Here is a 21,689-nt window from a genome sequence, read left to right on the forward strand (position 1 = left end):
TCTCTCGTCCCCTTTTTTTTGCAACATGGGGGAAAAAAATAGATGAATGAATTAATGAGAACCCAACTTTCTTCTTTCTTGTCTGCAATGCTGCTCTGCTTTTCATTCCCTTCCTAATCAGATCTTCTTCCCGGTTCCCGTTTGTGCCTCATCATGTAGACACGGCACATACCAAAGGGGCTGCAGACACACTCTGCTATTCACTCCCTCATATTCAGCCTCCAGGTTTCCTTCCCACTGAGAGGCTCCGATTCTCTAAGGGACACAGTAGCACATTTGTGTCGTATTTCTGAAGCAGGAATGATGGTCACTATCCCATAAGGCTTTCTATTCCATACTTTTGTTTCTCTTGAATAATCGTTTCCCACAATTTCAAGCCATCCCTCACTGTCCATTTTCCCTGGAGCCTAACAGTTATCGTCCCATCTTCTCCCTCACCTGATTGGTAAATCAATATAAATTCCATTATATATTTCACTCTTGGCATTCTGCGTAGAGAAAAAACTCAGTCTTCCTTTTCTTGTGTGTTTTTTTTTTTTTTTTTTTTTTTTTTGTCGCACCTGCAGCAGGCAAAAAGTTCCAGGACCAGGGATCAAACTTGTGCCACAGCAATGACCCCCGCCACAGCTGTGGCAACAGCAGATCCTTAACCCATTGCACCACCAGGGAACTCCCTCCTGTGTTTCTTCTTTATTCTCACACTGGTATACTCACAGCACTTCCGATACCAAATATGTGGGGATTTTTCCCACACCAGGCCATTCTCTGACACCAGCTGGGTGTCCTATAGTTCTAACACTGTCTACCTGGAGGTAGTGTCAGATCCCACAAGTTAGATGGCTCCCAACCTGCTTCAGATGCCCGTCATAGCAGGTCCTCAGGTTACCCACAACTCTGGCTGATGTGGCTACAAACGAGTGGCTCCCATGACCCCCATCCTTGGGTTTGATTAATCTGTGGAATGCCTCACAGAATTCAGGTAAACACTTGCTTTCACTTCCCATTTTATTAAAGGATATGATAACGGATACAGATAAACAGCTAGACGAAGAGGTACACAGGGTAAGGTCTGAAAGAGTCCTGAGAGCAGAGCTTCTGCCTCTATGGAGTTGAGGTGCATCCCCCTCCCCGTGTGGATGTGTTCACCACCCTGGAAGCCCTCTGAACTCCATGCTGTTGGGATCTGCGGAGGCTGCCTCCTGTACACAGGATCTATTGTTAACTCCATTTCCAGCCGTGCTTCCCTCTCCAGAGAATGGGGGCTGGGACTAAGGATTCTAAGCTTCTAATCATGGCTTGGTCTTTCTGGTGACCAGCCCCAACAAGGAGCCCGCCCAGAGAGGCATCATTAGAAAAGGACATTCCTATCACGCAGGAATCTATGAGTTTCAGAGACTGGGGTTAAAAAAAAATTGTATTTTCTATTATTTCATAGATTCCTTCCTAGGCACCCTCAGCTCATGATGGACAGCATCTCTTCTTCCGCTCTCTCACCCATCACACTTTTTTTGGTCAAACTCTATACCATTTGCAGAAAAATTAAGAGTCTTTTGTTGGTGGTGTTAAGGAAGAGAGGATGAATTCTAAAATATTTTTCTCAAGATTTTTCAAGTGGTTGGGTGAAAGTTTTCTAACTTCCCTTCTATTACTTCTTTCCTCCTCAGGTTTATCAAAAGTAGATCTTAATTAGCCATCTAATTTGGAAAGGTATCAATAGCCCCCATTCTATGTAATATGTTTAGATAATAACTCCCTTAAACACAATATATAGTTAGAAGCTGTGACTTTGCTGTTAGCTCAGTGCCAGCACCTTCCTGTGACCCAGAGAGCTGTTCACTATTTCATGACGCCGGTAGGTACTGAATGACGCAGCTGAATGACTGGCTGACCACAGGCTATATCCCCGGTGGCCATGTGGCAAAATTTTGCCACTTACCGTAAGAAGAGCAGCAATAGGCACACAAAGCAGCCAGCCCCAGACTGCCACCTGAGAACTGTTTCAAAGTACCCGACAACAGTGGATAACACATTCACTAGCGATTGGTACATCTGCATCTTCTAATGATGTGATGGATTTGTCATTTTAAAATAACAAAACCATATACTGATCAAGAGGCAGGGATAAGGGGACCAGGATGTTAAAACTGCTTAATGTGGAGTTCCCATTGTGGTTCAGTGGGTAAAGGACCAGACATAGCGTCCATGAAGTTTCAGCTTCAATTCCTGGCCTTGTTCTGTGGGTTAAGGATTTGGTGTTGATGCAAGCTGTGGCTTAGGTCACAGATGAGGCTCAGATCTGGTGTTGCTGTGGCTATGGCATAGGCTGGTGGCTGCAGCTTTCATTCACCTCCTAGCCCAGGAACTTCCACATGCTGCAGGTGCAGCCCTAAACACACACACACACACACAACACAAAAAACCCTGCTTGGTGAGAAATACTGTTCACAATGGACTGTGTCTGGATTTCCTGTGTTTATTTCATTTTTTCCCCCATCTCCTCCTGAAATAGTTCAGGCTGCCATAACAAAACACCACAGTCTGTGAGGCTTTAACAACATGTATTTATCTTCTCACAATTCTGGAAGCCGGAAGTCCATGATCAAGGCGTGGATGGGGCTGGTTTCTGGTGAGACCGCTCTTCCTGGCTTGCAGATGGCCACCTTCTTGCTGGGCCCTCACATGGCCTTTGCTCTGTGCACGCACAGAAGACACAGAGCTCTGGTATCGCTTCCTCTTCTTATAAAGACAGTCCTATCAGACTAGGGGGCCACTCTTATGACCTCATTTAACCTTAATTATCTTCTTAAAGACCCAGCCTCCAAAAATAGCATGTTGGAGGCAAGGTCTCAGACATATGAAATTTAGGTGTGGGGGAGACACAATTCAGTCTATAACTCCTCCCAGTTCTGCTTCTGTGCTGCCGGTACCCAACAATTTAGGCGCCCTTGTTGCTTGTGTGCTGTTATATGCCTAGCATTCTTCACAGCTCTATCCATGCCTCGCTTTCATTCTCCTTCTGTGCTTTTCCTGTCCTGTCTCAAGCCTTTGTGCGGTTATTGGTATTGACTTTGGACTCAAATAGTGCTTTGTATTGACCATTGCTCTTGCCTTCATTGCCTGCCTGGATTTTTCATTGTCTTTGTGCATCCTGAGCAGACTCTGTTCATCTTGTGATCTGTGCACTGCAAGGAAGCACCTGTTCTAGGGGGAAGGAAACTTCTGTGGCCAAAACGACAAGGGGCTGCCTTGATGAACTGCCTTCCCATCCCCATTACCCTCATCCCTTTTTCAACTGCGCTATTTATTTCCAAACAATGAAACCCCAACTTGAACCCAGGTCAGCTAAAAGAAGCATATATTGGCAGAACACAGGGAGGGGCTGCAGTTGACCTCAGGACAGGCAGTGATGCTACTAAGCTCAAGAAGAACTGGAGCCAGGGCCTCGATCTCCGCTTCATCTCTGGTCCAGCTTTAGTTTCCTAGCTGGCCTCATCCTCTTTCATCACAGATGGGTGTTAGGAAACACAACTGCCTCCCACCCCTGAACTTTGTAGCTGTATTGTTGCCACTGCTGACACTGTAGAAAAGGGAGGTTAACCCAGTTTGGGTCAGATGTCCATTCCTGAAGAAATCAGCCATGGGCAGGAGCAGGGCATATAAGGATATTGCAGCCCCTAAAGTCATCCTGTGTACATACTGAAGTGCAATTCCCAGCAGGTGGGTAGAACCGGGCTGAAACCCAGAGATGACCTCTGTGCCAACTCACCCGCTTTGGAGGACTTCTCACCTTCCAGGATCCCTTCCTGTTTCACTCAGACCCCGAGAAGACATAGCACAAGGGTCCACGCAGCCAGGCACACTCACTAAGTCCCTAGAAGGTGTTTATGTCACCATTTTCCTCTCCTTTCACACCTAAGAACTGGCACTGGACGGCCAGAAGCAGACCCAAAGTCCTTTTACTCTCTGCATTAAGCTGAGATCTTATCCTAAGTAGCCAACTCTTTGTCTCTTTCCTCTGCCTCCCACCTTGGAAGCTCTAGTTCCTAAGCAGAGGCGGCTCTAGCACAAATGAGGGCGACAAGTGAGCAAGGGAAAAGCAAGGAGCTCTCCCTCTCCCTCCTTGCATGGTTCCCATCCTGTGTGATGACGCAGGGAAGCAGATGGGGAAGGGAAACCATCTTCCCTCTCTGCCTGCGAGGGGTATCCTTCACCTCCTCCAGTCCTGTGCCTCCCCGGTTGTGGACTTGACCTTCTGCCACTCCCTCTGGGAAGGATCAGTCCCCACAAGAGGGTAGGAGAACAGTTAAGGCAGCAGACACACACCACCCACTGGCACGGCACCTCCAAGAGAAGGCGCTTTGCCATCTCCTGTCCTTTCCGTGCAGTGATGATGGCAAACAGGACAAATGAGGGGACGCAGATTCATGAACACTGGGCTTATCTGCATGGGTTTTAGCGATGGCAGTAAAATAAACCATGCTGGTGCCAATCCCAAAGCGTCCCTGCAGGCCTTGTGTGCACCTCTCGTCTATTTCCACACCCACCTCCAGGTGGCATCATTCTCAGCCTCCTGCACACCTTCCTTTCAAATTACACTTGTGGAAGACAGAATAGTGGTCCCTCGAGGATATCTGTGTCCTAAGCCCCAGAGCCTATGGTTATGGGGCAAAAGGGAATTGAGGTTACAGATGGAATTTGGATTAATCAGCTGACCTTAACAACCTGTGACCTTAGCGTAAGTGTGCTCTGTGTAACCAGGAGAGTCCTTGATTGTGGAAGAGGGAAGCACAGAGTTATGTCAGAGGGATGCCCTGTGAGAAAGGCTTGGCCGAGGTTTGCTTGGCTCAGAGATGGGAGGAGGCCATGAGCCAAGGAAAGCGGGCCGCCTCCAGAAGGTCGACAAGTGAGGAAATGGATTCTCCCTGGAGCCTCCAGAAGAAACAGTCCTGCTGACACTTTGATTTTAGCCCAGGGGAAAAAAAAAAAAAAAAAAAAGCCATTTCAGATTTCTGACTCATAGAACTAGAAGAGAATACATGTTTGGCGTTTTTAGCCCCTGCGTATGTGGCAGTTTGTTACAGCAGCCGTTGGAAGCTAACACAGCGCCCAGTCTCTCCCTTTGCCTGAGAATCTCAGGAACAAACTGCATATTCTCCCCTTTAAAGTGTGTGCATCTCCAAGTCTCACTGATAAAGAAATTCCATCTGGAGACATGTACGTCATTCTGATGATTCAATACATCCAACTTCCACCAATAAGACACAATATTGCAAATACACATGCCCATATAATTGTACTGTTTCCTTTACAGCCATCTCAATGTCTTTATTTATGTAACTGTCCTTGAACAAAACAGTTTTTCCTCTTCCTCCAATGAGTTTCCCTACTGACTGATACTGCCCACCAGTGGACTGGCTGACTCATCAGGGATCCTCCTGTCGGGCATTCCTGCAGGAAGTTCTTAGCCCTCTCTTCATGTGTTCTTCCTCCACATACATGCTTGATGGCTCCTGGGACGCTACTCTGAGAAGGCAGGACATGGGGCTAGGTCATAGGAACAACTTCATGCACATGTAATGCCTGTTACCCAGTCATCTCTTTGCTCCTGAGTAGTTAATCCCACCTTGGGCTCTCAAGCACTTCTCTTGAGTCAACATCTCTGTTGTATCTCACCACTTCTCCCCACCCACTCCTCTGACTAGCCCCAAATTTCTCTAAAAGAGAGACTGGGAGCTTGTGATGCTCAAAGCTGCTGTCTTCCCTCTTATGACTCTGTTGCCCTAGGCTGGACAGTGGACCTCTGCCTTCAATGCCTTTCCTGCAGCAACAGGCAGCCCACGTGCAGTCTCCTCGGGCGCCCGAGTACAGCTGACCCTTGAGTAACTCAGGGCTTAGGAGATATAACCATCATGCAGTTGAGAATCCATGTATATAGTGTAGTTGGCCCTCCATATCCACGTTTCTGCGTGTTTCTGCATCTGCGAATTCAACCCATGGCAGATCGTGTAGTACTGTGGTCTCTCTTATTGAAAAAAAAACTCGCAACCTCAAAGTAAAATCAAATGAAGAAAAATTTAAAAGAAAAAAAAGAAAAAGAAAAAAAAACTCGCATGCAAGTGGACTGGAACCATTCAAACCCATGTTGTTCAAGGGTAAGCTATACTCACTTGAGCCTCCCCACTGTCCCCTCACCCCAGGCATTCATTCCTGGCCCCATCTGGGGCCTAGATGTGGTACCTGACTTGGCTGGTTGGACCTGCCTTCCCAGGTTGTAGGTGCGGCCATGTGGAAGCACTAATAAAGCACAAGCTGGGGTGGGGGCGGGGGAGTCTGGAAGAACCTCCAGCTTGTCTCAAGAAATCTGAGGAAGGGTGAAGGAAAAAGGGGAGGAAAAAAAAAATTTCCCATCCCTATATTTTACTTCTGGCAAACCCATTGAGTAGGATTTAGGTCACCTGCTGCACCTGCTCATTTGTTCCTGTGCCCATCCAAGCGCAGGAGTCAGGGGGTCAGCTTGTGCCTGGCCCATCTTCACATCCAGGTGCTTTCACGTTCCTTGTAGTGGGTTGCATAGAGGCCCCCTCCAAAAAGATAGGTGCTAGTCTTAACCCGTGTGCCAGAGGCCAGCTCCGGCGGCCAGGGAGCGTGCACTTCCCGATCGGAGAGGGATGCGGCGTCGGCGAATGTACAATGACGGAGACAGCCTCGTTGTCCCTTCTTTCAGGGCACTGGACTGCTCAAACTTTATTGGCAACAGTGGTTGGTTATATAGACAGTTTTTCACTGTAGATTACGTTACAGTGTTAAAAGTACATTGGTTAACTATTACATGGTATAGCAGCTATGCATCCTGTTTTAAGATCTCTATCTTAACTAAACTTAGTGAGTACTTTGAAGAGGCCATAAAACACAAGAATTTAGCATTTACAAACTTTGTTTGTAGACTGGTGCTTATCTTCAAAGCATTATGGCAGGGAGACAGTGTAAGTAAATATAAACCAACTTAATTAAACTAGCTATCACTAAAAGGCTTTTAAAATCAAAGACAAAACTCACAGCTAGGTTTTTGGATAAGATATGGCTAACTTCTATGGACCTCATTAAAATCCTAACTCTAAAGTTTATTATATAACTAGTTAATAGATAAACACTATGTTTTAACTAAGTTGGATTAAAATGGGGAAAGTCTTTCAGGATGAAATTCTTATTATATTATTGTTGTAACTTTGTTAAATCACAAATCACCACAGGAAAATAAGAATGGAAAATAAGAATAATAAGTAAATAATCAGGAAAAACTGAGGAAAACTGAATAGCAAATAAAACAGCAGGAAAGACTAGGTCACCCGAGAAACAATCCATGTTCTCCAGCGCAAACATGGAAATTGGTTTCCCAGGAAAGCCCCAATTCTTCTCCAACGACATCAAAATGAGAGCTGTGTAAACTGAGGCCTGCCCTCGGCTTATACCGTGCAGGCAGGCTTTTATCCTGACGAGAGGCCCACCTTCGGCATGCACCGTTCAGGTGAGCTTTTTTCCTGACCAGAAGCCCACCTTCAGCTTGTACCATTCAGCTGAGCTCCCTTTCTTGGTTAGGAACCTGCCTTCAGGTTTTTCTGCCATCAGGCAAGGTCCTTGTTTTGAGTCCCTGCATCTTCTCGGCTCCCCGCACCCGTGGAACCTGAGAATGCTTGTGAGAATCTTGAGATCAGACCATTCTGGATTACCCAGGTAGACCCTAAATCTGATGACAGGTGCACTTAGAGAGAAGGCTGAATATGGACCCAGAAGAGAAGGACCATGTGAAGACTGAGGCATAGGTTGGAGGGAGGCAGCCTGAGGCCAAGGACCCATCACCTGGAGCCACCAGCACCTAGAAGAGGCAAGGACAGAGTCTCCTGAAAAGACTTCAGAGGGAGCTCAGCCTCAATTTCAGACTTGTAGCCTCTGGAAGTGAGAGAGAATACATTTCTGTTGTTTTAAGCCATCAATTTCATGGTCATTTCTTACAGCAGCCCTAGAAAATGGATATATTCCTTCATGTGCAACCCCATTTCTTTCTGAAGAAATGAAATTAGCCCAAGTGGCAAAGTAGTGACTTCCCATCGAGCTGTCACAGCACCAACTCATGGCCTGCTCCTTCCTGCCCCGTGCTCACCCCCTGCCTGTCCATTCTCACCTGAGAGGCTGTTCAGCTCATACATTTTGAGTAGCAATGAGATGGAGCGTCACATTCTCAGAAATAAGCGACTCGGTCATGCTTGTCCTTTGCAGTTCCGCAGGAGGGATTGTGGCTCTGAATCTGCCATCGCAAAGGAGCTTGGTGACACTCAAGCTGGCGATGCTTAGAGAGAAAGTTTTTTTGTGGATCAATAACCAGAAAAACAGTCATACCTTGGGGCCCAATAATTCCACTTACAGGTGTTAGTGGAATTATAAATAAATGACCCCAAAGAGGGAAAACCCTATGCGACCGATAGTGGTCTACTACAGCCGGCACTATGTAGACTTAAAAAAATAATAATAACAATTTTAAAGTCTGTGCCTCATACAAAGGAGATGATACATAAGTTAGAATAAGTTCAAAAAAACAATATTGTGGACATGTGTGTATCTTCTCTCCCTCCCCAAAAGTAACATGTCAATAAAGGAATAAAAATGGTATGAATTCACCAGGTCAACAAATTAATGGGTTAACAGTTTCCACATATTTTTCTAAGATGCAAAGTGTAAGGACTTGGGGAGCATGACCGCGGGCCTCAGTCTCTATTTGTAACGTTGTATTTCTTTTTATTGGGTGGTGAGTGACAGTGATGTTCTTATACTTTTTATGCTTTTCTTTAGGCCAGAAATATTTCAACATTTAGTTTTAAAAAAAAAAAAAGTGGATAGAGACAGAGTAAAGAACATTATGATCCGCACGTTAGAGGTGGGAGGATGAGAACAAAACCAATTTGCCCAATAAAATCTGGGGCTCACCCCAGAGGAATAGGCAAAGTCTGCCTCTGGAGCCTTCGGATCCCTAGAACCATGCCCCATAGGGGACCCTGTCCCCCACTTCCCCCCATCACAGGAGAAATTGAGTCACATCAGCTCAGAACTCAGACACATCCCATCATAAAAGCCTGGGTGAAAACAAGAGAATTAGCGAGCAATCTGTGTACTGAGCTGTGGGACCCTTGACCCCTCCCCTTCCCTGCTCTCAGCCCTCCAGGAGCCAGAGGTAGATGCCCACAGACAGGCGACTGGCAAAGTACAACCAGTGGGGCAAGTCCACCTACTCCACTCTCTGTATTTGCAAATAAAGTGGGGGGTTGAGGGCTTTTTGTTGTTGTTTGCTTTTTTTTTTTTTTTTTTTTTTCCGCTTTTTAGGGCTGCACCCATGGTATATGGAAGTTCCCAGGCCAGGTGTCAAATCAGAGCTACAGCCTCCAGCCACAGTCACAGCCACAGCAACACAGGATCCGAGCTGTATCTGCAACCTACACCACGGCTCACGGCACACTGGATCATTTAACCCACTGGCCGAGGCCAGGATCGAACCCACATCCACATGGATACTAGTTGGATTTTTTTTTTCTGCTGCACCACAACAGGAACTCCCTACAAGTAAAGTTTTATTGGAACACAGTCACATGCGTTTATTCACAAATTATCTATGGCCACTCTTGTTCTACCACAGATCAAAATAGTTGCAACAAACACCATCTGGTCTACAAAGCCTAAAATATTTACTATTCTGGGTCTTGTAGAAAAAGTTTGCCTATGGTCTTGAGAAAAATCAAAATCCCCCGAGGAAAGACTCCAGATCCCTCTAGTGAAGTGACAGGCAGGCTGTCCTGACCCAACAGTGAGGCCTGTCCGTAGGCAGGTCCTGTCCACGCACACACTGAGCCTCCAAGCAGGTTTTGATCCCTCACTCTTTAATTTTTTTTTTAACTTTTTTTGTCTTTTTGTATTTTCTTGGGCCACACCCACAGCATATGGAGGTTCCCAGGCTAGGGGTCTAATCGGAACTGTAGCCACTGGCCTACACCACAGCCACAGCAACTCAGGATCCGAGCTGCCTCTGCAACATACACCACAGCTCACAGCAATGCCAGATCCTTAACCCACTGAGCGAAGCCAGGGATCAAACCTGCAACCTCATTGTTCTTAGTGGGATTTGTTAGCCACTGAGCCATGACAGGAACTCCTGGTCCCTCACTCTTAAGCACAGATGGATGTCCCAAGATGTTCCAGACACTCAGAAGGAGCTCCAGTGCGAAGGAGTGTGATCAAAACAGACACAAAGGGACTTGGAGGAACCAAAACTATTCAAGGAACAAAAGAAACTGACAATAAAAATATAAAATTTATATCCTCAAAGATATGAGAAGATATTTCATCCATAAAACAAGAACTAGATACTACGATAAGTAAGTGGGTACTCTGGAAACATAAGAAAATGATAGTCCAAATTGAAAAAAATAAATTTCGGAAGACCCATCAGACAGAAAGACAAGAAGATGCCAAAGTGGGAGGGAAATTTTAGGAATATTGGGTTACAATTCCAACCTTTAAAAGAATTAGAAAAAGAGAAACAGGGAATGAAGTTTATAAAATTAATGAAAAATTGCCTTAAGATTTCCGGGAAATATTTTTTTAGTCTATTCATTGCCCATTGTGCCCAGGACAGTGCATAAAACTGCTGGCAAGGGTCACGGTGGGAAATTTGAGAGCGCCACAGCAATAAAGAGAAGATTCTAAGCTTCCAGGGAAAAAAGAAACTAAAGGGGGAGAAAATGGATGCAGATTTCTCAATAACAATACAGTAACCCTGGATACAAAAAAATAAATAAAGTAAAGCAATGCATTCAAAATTCTGAAAGAAAAAGATTTTAACCTAGGGTCCTATGTCTCGTACGATCAGTCAAGTGTAATGATAAAAACATTTTTAGACCTGCACTTCTAGATGTCCAAATACTTAGCTCTTACGCATCCTTTCTTAGGAAACTACTGAAGGATACGCTTCAATGCAACCAGAAAGTAAAACCAATAAACAGACCTGAAATCCAGGAAATCCAGAGCTCTAACATAGACGTGAAGGAAGGTCTTGACTTTGCATCAAGCCTATAGAGTCAACGGTCCATTAGAGCAAAAGGACTTAAGACTCTGGAGAGTGGGCCTCTAGGAGACAAGGAGACAACTGATTATCTGATGTGTTTAAGATGTGGAAAATTATTGCTAGATCTTTTATAGATTTGTGAGAACACTTGGAAAAGGTCATGTACTACTTAGCTCAGCAGCCAATAATTTTTACCTGGTTTAATAAAGTGAACACTGACTATTGATTTAACAAAAAGCGTTATATTTAGAAGATCATGGGAGGAAATGGTGGGGTGAGTGGGGAACTGGTGAGTAGAAAATTAAATCCTCATTTGAAATCGACACTCAAGAGCGTAATTTAGAAATAAAAACGTAATTTACAAATATGCAGGTCAATCCAAAGAAATCAGGACAGAAAGGAAGTGCCTCTGTGAGAAGGGATAGGAAGAAAAGGTTTGCTATTTCTTTTTTGTACAGGAAATCATTTCATATTGTTTTATCTTTTTAACTACATGCATTTTGCTGAAATTAAAATTTAGGTAAAAAAGATTATGTGGCCATTTAAATTATAACTGGAAAAACTAAGTTGCTTTTTGGAAAAATGCTTATAATATGTTAACTCTTTTGGTCTGCCAGGCTTTTAAAGTCTTTATGATGAGGAAGTCCTCCGGTGGGAATGCTGGGTAGGCAGCCTGTGTCCCAGATGCCTTGAGATCTATAGGCTATGGGAGGGCAATCTACAGGAAGATTTGAACCAATGTACCAGTGAAGCTGGCTTAACCAGGGAGGGATGCACCAAGTTTCAGGGAAAGAGTTAAATGGGAAATGGTATAAAATGCGTATGTATCATATGACTGCAATAATGCAAAAAACGATATGTTCATCATGAAAAGGGAACAAGGACGATGAAAACAGCTTGAGTTGTCAGAAGTGAGAGTGAAGCTAATTTTCCCCCTGTAACTTGGAATTATATGAAGACTGATAGAACGTTTGTATAAAACAGACACGAGTTTTTATAAGAAACCAGTGGCATTCTTTGCTCTGCTTCCTTCCTGCAGCCTAATTGCTTACACAGAACAGTATGTGGAATATGACCCTCTGATCACGCCGGCTGAGCCGTCCAATCCCTGGATCAGCGATGATGTTGCTTTATGGGACATAGAGATGAGGTAAAAATATATATATATTTTACTGTTTGAAAGCAGCGGGGGGAGGATGCATGAGATTATGAGAGTATATTAATTTGACTCTTTTAATCAGTTGAACAGTAACCCCTCCAGGAATCACCCAACTGGGTTCCTTACTCATGGTTTCTACCTCCTGAGAGCTTTGTACATGGATCCTTTGTGGCTTTCCCCAACCTCTTACTGGCCCTATGGATGTGATAATAAGTAGAACAGTCTCTCATGTTTCCTAGTTCTGATTCCCGGAGGCTAAGAATCTGTGGGTCAATTTGGTTTTTATATATTAGCAATAACAGCAATAAAGACAGCTAGCACTTACTTTGTGCGGGCCACATAGTGTCTTCCATTGACTCCCCACAGCAGGTAAACATTATCATTCTCATAATTGAACAGATGGGAAACTGGGGCCCAGAGGAGTTCATGAGCTTGCTCAAGGTCGCACAGCAAGTAGATGACAGAGGTAGGATTAGAACCGAGGCGGAGGACTCCAGAGCCATGGTTTTCATCACTCTGCTTTTCTGGACTAGTAGCCCCTTGCCTGTAAGAGAAGCTGGTATGTTTACTTAATAGCCAAGGAACCAAAGTCCAGAGGGACTTAGACCCCGGTGGCAGTCACAGAAGGAGACCCAGTAGGGGGTGTCTTTGCACCCTTTGCCCCTCTGCTGGACAGCTCTTTGTTTTGTTTTCCCTTCCTTTATCTCCCTCTCATTTGCTTTCATTCTAGCTCTTTTTCTGGCTTTTTTTCTTTTCTTTTTAGGGCCACACCTGTGGCACAGGGACGTTCCTGGGCTAGGGGTCAAATTGGAGCTGCAGCTGCTGACCTACGTCACAGCCACAAGCCCCAGCATCGCGGGATCCGAGCCGCATCTGCAACGTATGCCACAGCTCACGGCATGCCGGATCCTTAACCGACTGAGCAAGGCCCGGGATCGAACCCACATCCTCATTATAAGAAGTAATAGGAGGAGTTCCTGTCGTGGCGCAGTGGTTAACAAATCCAACTAGGAACCATGAGGTTGCGGGTTTGATCCCTGCCCTTGCTCAGTGGGTTAACGATCTGGCGTTGCCATGAGCTGTGGTGTAGGTTGCAGATGTGGCTCGGATCCCGCGTTGCTGTGGCTCTGGTGTAGGCTGGCGGCTACAGCTCCGATTCGACCCCAGCCTGGGAACCTCCCATATGCCGCCAGAGCGGCCCAAGAAATAGCAAAAAGACAAAAAAAAAAAAAAAAAAAAAAAAAAAAAAAAGAAAAAGAAAAAAAAAAGTAATAGGAGTCCTAGATGCTTACTATAAAAACTCTCTCCTTCCAACCCAATCTCATTTCCAGAAAGAGCCTTTACTAAGAGTCCAATGCCACCGTCCCCATGCCGTACCAGGCGTTCTGGGTGACTGCAGGGGAATCTCAAGGTTACCACGAGATGGTCTTATTCTTTTTTGTTTGTTTGTTTTTTAGGGCAGCACCTGCAGCATATGGAGCTTCCCAGGCTAGGAGGTCGAATAGGAGCTGCAGCCACTGTCCCACACCACAGCCACAGCAACGTCAGATCCAAACTGCACTGAGACCTACACCACAGCTCACAGCAATGCAGATCCTTAACCCACTGAGCAAGGCCAGGGATCGAACATGCGTCCTCACGGATGCTAGTCAAATGTGTTTCCACTGAGCCACAGCAGGAACGCCAAGACATTCCTAATCTTTGAGGAAAATACAGTGAGATTCAACCTCTGTCAGATACGGTACAAGCCACTAGCTTAGGATAGTTCATTTTTTTCAACATTAGCTCACATTACATTCCTTTCAGTGACGTCATAGCTTTGCACATCTGGGTTTTCGGGGCAAGTATTGGGTGAATATCAACATGGAAGACGAAATGAGGGTGGCAGGGTCTCAACTGATTCCAAAGTTTGAGCAGATGGGCAGCGCTGCACACAGCACACGAGTGGTTCTTTAGATATGAAGTAAACATATTGTTTTTTCTTCTGATTTATTTGTATTTCAAGTAGCTGTTAAGTTATTAGGATATAAATACACATTTGTGTCTTTGACTTTCTAATAAACCAAACTGTCAAGGTTTTTGTTGTTGTCCTTTTGGCCTGGGGCACCATGAAAACCTTCCCAAGACATGAAAGACACCATGAACTAAGAATGTGGGAAAACCTTTGATTTAGTGTCTATCTCTTTAGATTTGTGTGCATACACAATAACATATTCTTTTGGATAAATCAGTTCATTTTATATATATAGTCTCATAATGTTTTAATTAACAATATGTCATGGCTATCTTTCCATGTAAACGCAAATAGATCCTCCTATACTTTTAAAAGGTTACATAATGTCCTCTTACATGAATCTAGTATAATGTATTTAACCAATCTCCAGGTCATAAATATTTAGGTTATAACCTTCGATTGTTGTTGTTCACATGAACAGTGATGCAAGGAACATCCTTTTGTACAAGTCCAATTATTTCTTTAGGATAAATTTCCAGGGTTGGCATTGCTAGGAATGGTATGCATATGTTAATTTTGGTTCATGTGACCAGATTCCCCTGAAGCAAAACCATAACAACTTTTTTTCAGGCCCACAGCTTAAAACTGCCCATTTCCTCACATCCTCACCAACCCAAGCATCTTCATCTTTGCAAAATCTTCGCAAATCTGATCTTGGCAAAATCTTTGCAAATTGGTCTTTGCAAATCAGATGGATTAAAATAAAAATCTACCTTTACTTTCATTTCCTTGCTAACATACTTGAGAATCTTTGCTCATGATTACTAGCCATTCATTCGTCTTTTCTGGCTTGGCCACTTTTGTGTTCTTTGCCCATTTCTCTAGCAGTGTGCTTTTCCTTGGACATTGGGGTAGAAACAATCACTTCGACTTGGATGATATAGTTAATCTTTTTCCTGGTAGTTTATGTTTTCTGACTCTAATTTTTCATCTTGTTTCTTTTTCTCTTCTTTGACTCTCACCTAATTAATTGTTTTGTATTAGCTTTTGTTACTCTAGTTTCTAGTCATACTTCTAAATGTTTTATTTTAAAGTCTTCATTTAATGCAAATAATAATGAAACATTAACAATGAAAATGAAGTTTTTCTTTACCTCTTCCAAATACCATTCTTCCCCAGAGCTCTGTTAACCTGATACATTTTAAAATGACATTTTGAGGCGTATTTCTTGATCAACATTAAAAGAAAAAATAGTATGGGGAGTTTCTATTGTGACTCAGCAGGTTATGAACCCAGCTGGTATCCATGAGGATGGGGATTCAATCCCTGGCCTCGCTCAGTGAGTTAAGGATCCGGTGTTGCCTTGAGCTGTGGTGTAGGTTGCAGACAGGGCTTGGATCCTGCATTGCTATGGCTGTGGTGTAGGCTGACAGCTGCAGCTCTGATTCGACCCCTAGCCTGGGAACTTCCAAATGCCTCAGGCACTGCTCTAAAAACCAAAAAGAAAAAGAAAAGAGAAGGAAGGAAGGAAGAATGGAAGGAAGAGAAATAGGAAGGGAGGGACATAATTTGCTCTCGCCACATGGTCTAGATTTGGCTTTCTCTCTCTGATGGGCAACAGGCACATGAGCAAAGAGCTACCGGGAACCTGGCTCATCCTGCTTGGCCAAAGTAGCCTGACCTGCTGAGAGGCAAAGACCATCCCTGAGCTGCCCATACACAACAGGTTTGGTAGAAATGTTCATCCAGGGTTTTAGTCAGTTTCTTTCCCCATGGTCATCAGTCTCCAGATAGGGCCCCATCAGTGCCTTCCCTCTTTGTATGCATGGGCTGCTTCTTACATCAAAAGGGGACACCTCCCTCCCTTTTCATCTGGGCTGGCCTTGGTGCCTTATTTAATGGAGTATGGCAGATGTAACATTCTGAGAACAGACCATAAAGCAGCTCTGTGGCTTCTACCTTGATCATCTGAGACATTCTCTCTTAACACATTCCTTCTTGGAATCTGTTGACCAAGCTGTGAGAAACCCAAGTCATTAGGGAGACCCTGAGCTCGACAGCCTCAGCAGAGCTCCTGGCCAAAAACCAGCATCATCTGCCATGGGATCAGCCATCTTGGATGTCCAACCCAGTCCAGCCATCAGAGGACACCACCCCCAGCTGCTAACTATAACTCCTTGAAAGACCCAAGTAAGAACCACCAGCTAAGCTTGATAAACCCGTGGGATACTGAGATAAAAAAATAAATCATTAAACCACTGAGTTTGAATACAGTTTGCTACAATAAAAATCTACCTTTACTTTCATTTCCTTGCTAACATACTTGAGAATCTTTGCTCATGATTACTAGCCATTCATTCGTCTTTTCTGGCTTGGCCACTTTTGTGTTCATTTAATGCAAATAATAGGACCACTCCACACTGAAGTATTTAAGATCATCCGGTTTGTTTTTTCGGGGCATTAAACAGAATTGTGGTTGTTCCTTCAATAGCCTTGGTCCTGAGAAGGGGTCATTGGATATTTACTCTTTAAGGAATAAGCCCTCATTTTGTAATTTTTCTAATAACTCAGGTATCTTTTTGAAGATAGCTGAGTGTTTTTATACATAGCTGCTTCTTCTGAATCTGGCTTCTTTTCTCAACGTGGGAGATTTCCTACCTGCTCTTTAGTTGGGAGATCAGCTGGAATGAAAGGCAGACTTCCTTGGAGAGCCACCTGTCTGCTGTGTGGGTTTGGGCTGCCCAGTGGGAGGCAGAGATTTGGTAAGAATCAATGGGAAAGCAAGACAAATTAGAGTTAGAAAAAGACATCCAGCTAGTGATTAGAAAATGCTGTCAGGAGGATAGGGACACAACACCCACATCACTATATACATTTTGTTATTGATTTTCTCTTAGTGTTAAACACTCGCTGTGTGAAAAGGGCTATGATGAATACAAAGTGCTATGATGAATACAAAGATGCAGTCTCTGACCTCAAAGAGCTCACAAAATAGCTAGAGAGACAATGACATAAACCCTTGAAAAGCTAGATCATGGTACAGAACAGTAATTAAAAATACGTCATAAGGGAGCCTTTCTACATAATGGTTGTAAATCAAGGGACTGTGAGTTCCATGGATTATTTTTTTGAGTTGGGCCAAGGGAAAGTCATTGTACCAGTCACTTGGGGATGAATGTTCCAGAGATATTTTACTTTTCAGAATTATTTTATAACCACAGAGACCATCCCAGATCATGTTCAAATTTGATCTTGAACCTTAAAGTGGATGATACTTGGAAATAATCAAGTGATACAGGAAAGACATGGATAGAAAAACTGCATTCAAGAAGCTTTTAATAGAATAGATCCCAATGACCAGATGTACTAGAAGAAAAGTTGCAGATATGGAGTGTCCAGATACAGAAATAGGATTGTGAATAATGGATAGTTGAAGGAACCCAGACATACTAGGTTGAATAGGGTCACCTTAATATTCAAGTCCTTCCCAGAATCTCGGAATGTGATTTTATTTGGAAATAGGACCATTACAGGCAAAATTAACACCACATTGTAAGTCAACCATACTTTCACTAAAAAATAAACTTTTTAAAAAAGATGCAATTAGTTAAGGTGAGGTCATTCTGGGACAGGGTAAGCTCTTAATCCAGTAAGACTGGTGTCTTCATAAGAAGAGAAAACAGAGACACAGGCCCACACAGAGTAAATGCTTTGTGAAAGTCCAGATGTAGGGGGATAACACCAGGGGATGATGGAGGCAGAGATTGGAGTAATGCATGTGCAAGCCAAAGAATGCCAAGTATTGTTTGCAACATCAGAAACTAAGGAAGGCATGGAACAGATCCTCCCCTGGAGCCTTCCAAGAGAGTATGGCCCTGTTAACACCTTGATTGAGGATTTCGAGCCTCCAAAACCATGAGAGAATAAATTTCTATTTTAAGCCATCCAGTCTGTTGAGACTTTGTCATGGTCACCCTAGGAAACTACCACACCTGAGTATCTTGTCTCTCTAGACCTCCTTGTTTCTGCTGAAGACTAAGCTTGCAGCTTTCTAGATGTTGCAACCTCTGTCCTAGGTCTCTGATTCTGCATCTAATGTGACATGCCCAATCTCTCTGGCCCTTATCCCACCCCTGCCACCACCAAGGAAACTGGATGAATGTAGACTCACTGCTTGGGTGCCAGAAAGTGGTGATGCTGGTGATGGGTGTGTATCCATGAGGCAGTCACCACATAGATGGCACAACTTTCCACACCTGGCTCTCTGGGAACAGCCTTTGTTTGGGGTGCAGTGGCCACCAGCACCATCCTCCAGAGCCCTTCAACCTTAGTGGCAAAGAGAAGATATCAGAGCTCAGTATAGGTCACAGCATGACCCTGGCAGACAGACACTTTCCCTGCAGCTCTCTGGGGCTTACATCCACCACTCGCCTCAACCCCAGAAGGGATTTCTCTGTTAATAGCATTTTTTGTCCTCCGGAAAGCTATTGAGTTTGATTGGTTCTGTGGCTTGGGTTTGAGTGAATCTAGGATCTATCTTCTTGGCTTGTGCAGAAGGCCCAGCCTGGCACTTTGAGAGAGATCTTTCATGGAATTTCCCATTGTTTGACCTGGTGGGCTTTAGTCTTCCACTGTGGCCCTATTGGGATGTCCCTAGAGATTCACAAGAGCCTCCCCAAGTCCCAAGGACATAACTCAGAATTAGAAGATCGTGCCAATGATGATTACATCTAGTGATGCAGAAATGGAAAAGTTGGGTTTGAATCGCTTAATTCCAGAGCCTTGCTGTCCAATACAGTAGCCACGAGCCACATGTGGCCACTTAAGTGTAAACTTTAACTATTTAAAATTAAATAAAATTTAAAATTCAGTCCCTCAGTCACCCTAACCACATTTCAAGTTCTCAATAGTCACATGTGGCTGGCGGCCACCATATTGGAGAGCACAGACGTGGAATCCTTCCATCATCACAGAATGTTCTATAGGGCAGCACTGCTCTAGCACTGTTTGTTTTTCCAAACCTTTCCACACACACGCTCACTTCCCCTTTTGACTAAGTGTAATTTTCTGAAATAAAAGTTGAGAATATATCAAATCCGTAACATGAGGAAACATGATTTTATTCACTTAATGTCTGTTGGAGGTACTAAAAAGAATGTGTCTATTTTTTTAAAAAGGAGAAGTAAATATTGCTGGACCAATGCTTCTTGGAGTTTATAGTGTGCACTTAAATCACCCAGGGATCTTGTTGAGCTGTGGATTCCAATCCCACGTATCTGAGATGGGGCCCAAGACTCCACTGCTGGTCCATAAACCACCCCTTAGTGGGAGGTGGCGGCATGATGGCTTATGAACTAGGGCCCTGTTGCTGCTTGAAGAAGTCAGAGGAATAAATACAGCAAGTAAACTGTAAATGGAAGGACAAAAGCTGAAGGAATTAGTCTCATCTTCCAACACCAGATGAATAAGACCAACCCCACCCTGCCCCCCCCTCCTGCTTTGGATGGATAAGAGGGAGTATGGCACAGCTAAGAGCTATACTCTGGAGCCATGCTGTCTGGACTTGAATCTTTTCTTTCTTTCTTTTTTCTTCTTTTTAGGGCCACCCCTGCAGCATATGGAAGTTCCCAGGCTAGAGGCTGAATTGGAGCTGCAGCTGCCAGCCTATGCCACAGCCATAGAAATGCCAGATCAAAGCCACGTCTGCAACTTACACTGCAGCTTGTGGCAATGCTGGATCCTTAACCCACTGAGTGAGGCCAGAGATCAAACCCACATCCTCCTGGACACTATGTTGCGTTCTTATCCCACTTAGCCCCAGTGGGAACTCCTGGACTTGAGTCTTGACTCCATCACTTCCAAGTGTCTCTTTGGGCAAACCGTCAATAGGCCTCAGTTTCCCTATCTGCAATATGGGGACAATACACATATACTTTTCACAGAGTAGTTGCAAGGACTCAGTGAGTTAACAGATGTGAAGCAATGGGAACAACGCCTAGACCATTGTAAACACTGTGCAGATGGTTTTTAAATCAGTGAATGAACGCAACATTCTGCTTCTAAACAACTGAGCAGAGTTTATCCTGGAATGGATGTATCTCTGACCAGGTGTACATCCATTGAACCTAAACAGAACTCTGTTTTTCCCTTATGGATTGAGGAAGGGGCAGGAGGTGGGGGCAGCCTCTTTGATGAAAGGTCAGATTCACGAGGAGATCCTCAGTTGTTTTTTTAAATGAAAAAAAATGGATGGAGGCAAAAGTGGGCCTATAACTGATGAGAATGGCCCAGGGAAGCGGAGCCCATGGGGTGGTCGTATTTCCTGTATGGCCCTGTAGACAGCAGCCCACTTGGCAGGCATCCTGGTGACCCTTGCCTACATGTGGCTCCTTTCAAAGGCCTTCTTTAAAGAGTCTTTTTACTGTGGGCCAGTGCTGGTGTACAAAGTCTGCATTTGGGATTTCTGCATGGCAGCAAGATTAATTTGAATTGTTGGAGAGACTGTGACACAAGCTTTTGGCTGGTATACTGATCACCTCTTAAAACCTTTGTTCCCCCCAAAGCAAAGAGCCCAGCCAGCAGCGAGTGAAGAGATGGGGCTTCTCTTTTGATGAGATATTGAAGGACCAGGTGGGGCGAGACCAGTTTCTACGATTCCTGGAGTCGGAATTCAGTTCAGAAAACCTCAGGTAAGTCTCTCCAAGGTTTGAGTCGTGTGCAGACTGTACATGAAGGAACGTGCCGCCTTGGTGTCTCTTACTACCTCCTTTTCTCAATCATTTTGTTATGATTCAAATTCGAATTCCGGTTCATCTGAAGAAGTTGCCATGGAGAGCAAACTTTATGGGCAGCTTTGTTATCACCAGATTAGCACCTACTAACGCCAGCATTTTTGCTTCTTTAAATCCAGATGGCATTTATTTAAGTTACAGGAAACTTGTTTTCAATAACAAGTCAATGGTCAAATGGATTTGATGACACCATCCATTAAAACCATAAGACCATGGAATTTCAGAGCGGAAAGGCAGATTAGAGACCCTCCCCTTCAGAACTTTGCAGCCCAGATTCCTGACTTTCTTCTGGAGGCAAGCCGTAAGAAGGGCTAGTGGACTTATTTCAGAATTTCAAATAGCCTAAGTATCATTCAATAACTGGAGAGGTAACTGTAAAAGCTAATTTTAACATGCTTTTCCTTTTGAGGAGAATTCCGGCAACTCCATGTAGTGCCCACTCTGGTCACCGGATGCCCAGGAGAACTTCATCTGGTTGTTTCTCTTGGTCTGTGACTAATCACAACAAGGGGAAATGTGCTGATGTACTGATAGTTACTGTTTAGTAGAAAGGGAAGAAAACTTTCAAAACATGGAGCCCATTGTCAGAGGAGGGGAAGTGAGTGCATTAAAACGAGTAGGGATCTTGGTCATGAAGATTTGGGTCACATGTGGTTTCTTCAGGCGGTCCTTGTATTA

General features: G+C 44.2%; 1 protein-coding gene across 11 annotated transcripts in view; it reads left to right on the forward strand.

Moving 5' to 3' along the window:
- Positions 1–21,689, forward strand: part of RGS6 (regulator of G protein signaling 6) — a 564,829-nt gene that overhangs the window by 490,924 nt on the left and 52,216 nt on the right. For all 11 annotated transcript variants that reach the window (XM_021099946.1, XM_021099952.1, XM_021099945.1 and 8 more), the window contains 2 exons: positions 12,147–12,257; positions 20,784–20,909. In XM_021099946.1, the coding sequence (XP_020955605.1) occupies positions 12,147–12,257; positions 20,784–20,909 (237 nt within the window). The remainder of the gene's footprint in view (positions 1–12,146; positions 12,258–20,783; positions 20,910–21,689) is intronic.

Source organism: Sus scrofa, chromosome 7 (genome assembly GCF_000003025.6).
Source record: "Sus scrofa isolate TJ Tabasco breed Duroc chromosome 7, Sscrofa11.1, whole genome shotgun sequence".
Lineage (NCBI taxonomy): Eukaryota > Metazoa > Chordata > Mammalia > Artiodactyla > Suidae > Sus > Sus scrofa.